Below are 5,441 nucleotides of genomic sequence, written 5' to 3'. Positions count from 1 at the left end.
TGGCAGATATTCTCTGAATATGAGCTGTAGTTTCCGAGTTTCCCTGAAAGGAAAATTTCAATAGCACCTGAACTTTACTGGCATTCAAGTATAGAATAGAAATGTGGAGGGTAGCGGTTTGGTTTACTCCTGGGACACACCGCAGTGAACAGCTCCGAAATATTCGACCAGCTGGGGTTGTTTAACGTGCACTCATATCGCACAGCAGAAGAGCGCCTGGCTTTTTGCCTCCGTCGAAAAGCGGCCGCCTCGGCCGGGATTCAATCTCGCACTCTCAGGCGCAGTAGTCGAGTGCTCTAACTACTGTGCCACGGCAATTGGGCGGAGAATACCGAAAGGGGTTAGACCTGCATTGAGAGGAACACGAGGAGGTACGGAAAGGAAAATTATAATTGCAATGTTGAAGATTGGAATAGCGGAGAGTGGAAGAGAGAACAAATGCTCATTATTGGCTAGCCCCGATAGTAATCGCGGGGAATAGGACGTATAAAGTAAAAGCGACATAACTGATGATTGTTAAGGGTAACGGGCTCGATTTCAAGAAAACGGAAGCATAGCAGGGGTGGTAGAAAATATGGAAGGTAGAAGATTAGGAAGTCTATGGGACTATAGCGGCTGATCCGGCCCCCAGAACCGGGTTAATGGAGGCATTTTGGAGACGCCCTGTCATGGGAGCGGTCCAGCTGATGCCGGTGATGATGATGATGATGATGATGATTTCGACGTTTTAAGGAAGCTCTTACGAAACCCTGAACATTGTTCAAAAGACGCAAATAAATGGCCTTGATCTAGGACACACAAAAAGAAAGGGGCGTTGCCTGCAAACCTGATGGCGATCAATGAGATATTTGTAGACTGAGCTGCGAGATGGTACTTTGCATCTATTTTCTAAGAAACCACAAAGCTCAAGGTAGAAATGAAACTTCCGGTGGTACACCTTACTGACTAGCCAGCTTATCACTCTTTATAGCACCGTGTCAACAAGCATAAGCAAGCCCGCTGTAGGCGTAGGGTGAAATTGCACAGCTCAGGCCCACTTTTAAAGTACAGAACGAGAACTACTGGAATATTATTCACAGCAATTCCTTTAGCGTGTGATTGGGATGTTTTAGAGCTTGTTTGCTAGAGCTAATAGGTGGTCGAGACGGTCGGATGAAAGCCAAGGTTAATGAGATAGTGGAACAGCACAGAATAACTGAACACGTTGAAGGGTTACGGGTCTGACCTGCATTACGTATTTTAAAAGGGCACATTTCAACCTGCACTGCCAATTTACCACCACCATCACAATAATCAATCAATCAATCAATCAATCAATCAATCAATCAATCAATCAATCAATCAATCAATCAATCAATCAATCAATCAATCTCTAATCAATCTTTATTTAATGTGCGCAGGAACAACCATGAGGTCTTCGTGCTGCAGCACACAAAAAAGAAAAAAAAAAGAGAAATGCACAAACAAGAGTATTTTGTTACAAAAGAAAGCTGGCGCTCAGTCTTGGCTTTAGGTCGTTTAGAGAGCTTATCATTGCGGTTTGAAGTTGTTGCTTTCTTGGGGACCATATAAGTTAGGTACAGAGATAGTTTCTTGGAATTAGTGGTATTTTCACTAAATAGTTTGTTCACGTAAGCATTGTCATCGCTACATATTCTTCTAAGCCGAGACGCCTGTCTTACATATATTCCTTGTGTACAATATTACGGATGATGACTGGTTGAACAATGGTACTGTTGTTAGTCCATTAACTGTTTAAAAGATTTGTGTGTGCATTTTCTTTTTTTTTTAATTTGTGCTGCAGCACGAAGACCATATGGTTGTTCCTGCGCACAATAAACAAAGATAGATTGATTGATTATTATTATTATCGCTTTTAAAATGCAGCTTAGACAGACAAACAGATGGATATGTTTATTTGAGTGTGCCTCAGCACCCAAGCGGCCTAAACGAGCCTGCGCTACTTCAGATACATCAGAAATACTAATTGAAAACTTATAAATCCAGGTATTGAAACAGCAATTATGAAAATATGTCCGTGTCAATAAACGTTTCGTAATACAAGTTTTGTGAAAGACTCAATGGACAGATGGCGTGGAAATCAGAATAAAAGGTGTCAAAATATTTTGCGGCATTTGCATGCAGCGCACGAAATTTCAGCCACGTCAGTAAATGGCCACAGTCTATGGAACCACGCACGACTTTTCGTAGAAACTGCATGTCCCGTATCAATCGTCTATTACGTCACGTAATATGCTTTTAGCTAATAGACTTGTAAAACAGTAATAATAAGCTTTAGCGGAAGTTTAATTGAGGGTATCACGAGGAGACGAAAATTCGAAGAAACATGAGAGGTACTAAAGTCGACTGTTAGCTTATGCTAAGGTAGAAATACTCAAACAGCAGCTTGTAGACGGTTTAGGATTTGGGACACAGAAATTCATGCGTAATGAATTTATTTCATTAGATACTTTGTTCACATGCTTAACTTTGCCACTTCAGTTCCCCCTCCGCTAAACGATGTTCGTGGCGCGATTTTCTAAAATTCATTTCATCTTTGCTAAAGCGACCCATGCCAGTTGACTTCGTAACGTATTCGGCTTCACAAAAGCAGTGCTTTAAGGCGAATGTAGCACTGATGAAATGCGCGCTGCTGCCAGATTTAGCGAAAATGATGAAGTTCACGTTGTAGAATCTAACGTAAAATTTGGTTCATATATTTGAGCTTCAAGCAACCTATGGCGCTGCCCCTTAAATCGTGCACTATGACGGTTATTCAAATCTTTTCGTATTTCGCCTATATGGAGATTCTCGTCACCTTTGAAGACCAGGGCGGGTGCTCCTGGCACCACGCTAAAATATGGGCGCCATTTAAGAGCTGAGAACTGTAGGTGATGAAAGAACACTCGCGTGTTTTAAAGCCGTTTTTCTAGTTGAAACGCCCCGTTCACCGAAACTGTGATGGCGGCGTTGGCGTTGTGTGCGAAAAATCACGAGCATGGCGCTGACATGGCATGGCACAGACTGGACGTTGGGTTGCCTGGTGTTATGATTGGCAGGAGCAGTCAAATAGGGCCTCTCCTTTTTAATGGGAGGGTGATATCAGAATTAGCCTGCCACGACATTTCACTTCACGTTACCCCTAAGCCAAGCAGGCACATACATATGACTCGATTAAAGCTGAGCTTTATATGTGGGAGGGTAATCTACGTTATCGCGTCATACCCGCAAGGGTGGAGCTTAAGTGCCCTCAATAATTGTGGTCAAGTACAAGCCTTCATAATTTTAAAATGATGGTTTTGATTACAGGGTTGAAAGTTCCAAAGCGACCCAGGCTATGAGAGACGCCATAGTGGACAAAATGTCGACCACCCGGGATTATTTAACATGCATCAACATCGCACAGCACACGGGCGCCTTGCTTTTTGTCGCCATGCTATCGAAAAGCGACCACCGTGGCCTCGATTCGATCCCGCATCCTTGGGTACAACTGTGAAGCACAATATCCACAGTGCCGCCGCGACGAGGCTATAATTTTAAAGTCTGAATTCTTCGCTATTGCTACTTGGTTAATTAGATTGGCGATTATAAAAGTAATTAGCCAAACAAAAAAGCGCGCTAATATGTTTGTTGCCTTTTTTTCGTTAATATAACATTACCTTTTCGATAACGACATCAGGAAAGACGCTTTCCTCGCTCTTTTTGTTCATGATATTTTATTTGTGAACCACTTTGTCACTTTATGTGTGCATTCGAAGCAGTGTATAGATTTTATCTATCAGTAGTCTTAAAACTTCTGTGCGCACCGCAGTTTCCAAACTGTACATTAAGCGCGTGTTTTTTTTTTTTTTTGTGCGGCAATTTCTTTTACTTGCAATTTCGTTCCATTACAGTAAAGGCTCACAATGGAGGCAACGCGATAAAAAAAAACAATGGCAATATAGAGAGTGAGCCAGAGGGGTGTTTTTCTAAAGCATGTCGACGCTTGCTTCCTAACGTTGTCAATTTTATCGCATTAAATGTTTCACTTTCTCCAAGCCACATCACGCTCCAGCTCCTTGTTTCTTTCTGCCAATTTCAGACTTTCAATTTTGCAATTGCGCCGCTTCGATCTCTTCATGCGCTTTCCGGTGTTTTACCGCACCGTATTTAAAATCGCCCAGCTCACAGTTTCCTTACTAAAGTCAAAAGCATGTTCGCGTCCTCTCGTTTTCATTCGTGTATCTGTCGTCGCCACGTCCTCGGACGTTTTGTTGAGAGCTGAGAATTCAAGAATTGTTGAAGCGAAAACAGCTAACCATTTGCCGCCTAGCAGAGCGATCCGTGAGGACGTCCTCCCGGGAAACCTTAAATAAGTTTATAGGGCAAAAAAAATATAAGACTGTTTCTACAAACATATTTATTTCTTTAAAGACACCCATCCAGTTGACGATCGTCTTGCGGAAGCAACACTCAAGCTCGAACGGCAGGTCTTCGTATGGTCTCTCTTTCGGTGTGGTCAGAAGAGTTGTGAAGGAACAACAGCAGGCATCATTCCTGCAAAACAGGCAATTAGGGCTGTCAATTTTGGGCTGATGTTGGTGTCACCTGCCAGAGGAGAAATCCTGCGAAATGGTACAATGAACGTGCGTGATAAATATAAAAAATGTCCTTTACAGTAAGCTCATAAATATGAATGGCGGGCTGTAATTTATTCTTCTTAAATGAGAATAATTCTCAACTACTCAAAAGGGCAAATAAACACAGTTATTACTTTTTATTAATATTTTGTGAGCGCCTTGAAGACTACGACAGAGAAATTATCTTTATAAAATATTTTTCAAAACTATAAAATTGACAGTGCTCTATCTGTTGAAAGGTCCGTGGTGGGGTCACCAAAATGAAAATAAAAGCGCGGTGCGGAGCGTTACGAACACCGGACTTACACTTTTTGTAAGGTGCGACGTAGCCGTAGGGTTTCAGTCCGTAGCCATAGTTGAGACCGTATGGAGACAAGCCGTAACCATAGCCGTAGCGCAGGGGGTGGGCGGCGTACCCGTGGCTGTAGCCGTAGCGAGCTGGGAGGTAGCCGTAAGAGTAAGATGGAACGTGGTGAACTGCGCCGACCACAGCAGCAGGCGCCGATCCATGGACGGTGTGGACGGCGGTTGCAGCTGGAGTGAAAGTGGACACCCTGGCAACAGTGTGTGGGACTCCCGGCTGGACGGTCTGGAAGCTTGTCACCCGGGTGGCCTTGGACACTGCCGGCGCGTGGTGGTACGCGGTGGACACAGCGGGTGCCGCAGCGTACACTCTCGATACAGCCGGCACTGCGTGGTAGCTGGCCACTGGAACACCGTAGGTGGGAACGTATCCGCCGAAGGCGCTGGCGGCTAGAGCCACAAGGAGGCAAGTGTGGAGCTGCAATGGTTAGGAATGAATAATTCAATGATGTAGGAAGG

General features: G+C 43.9%; 1 protein-coding gene across 1 annotated transcript in view; it reads right to left on the bottom strand.

Moving 5' to 3' along the window:
* Window positions 1-4,498: 4,498 nt before the first annotated feature.
* Window positions 4,499-5,441, bottom strand: part of LOC146196412 (uncharacterized) — an 8,103-nt gene continuing 7,160 nt past the window's right edge. Inside the window, exons 2-3 of the mRNA XM_084596993.1 lie at window positions 4,926-5,400; window positions 4,499-4,587 (exon numbers count right to left, since the gene is read on the bottom strand). Of these exons, the coding sequence (XP_084453119.1) occupies window positions 4,499-4,587; window positions 4,926-5,400 (564 nt within the window). The remainder of the gene's footprint in view (window positions 4,588-4,925; window positions 5,401-5,441) is intronic.

The sequence above is a fragment of the Amblyomma maculatum genome, chromosome 3 (assembly GCF_055883805.1).
Source record: "Amblyomma maculatum isolate TAMU_Amacu chromosome 3, ASM5588380v1, whole genome shotgun sequence".
Lineage (NCBI taxonomy): Eukaryota > Metazoa > Arthropoda > Arachnida > Ixodida > Ixodidae > Amblyomma > Amblyomma maculatum.
This window is presented reverse-complemented; position numbering and strand designations above follow the sequence as displayed.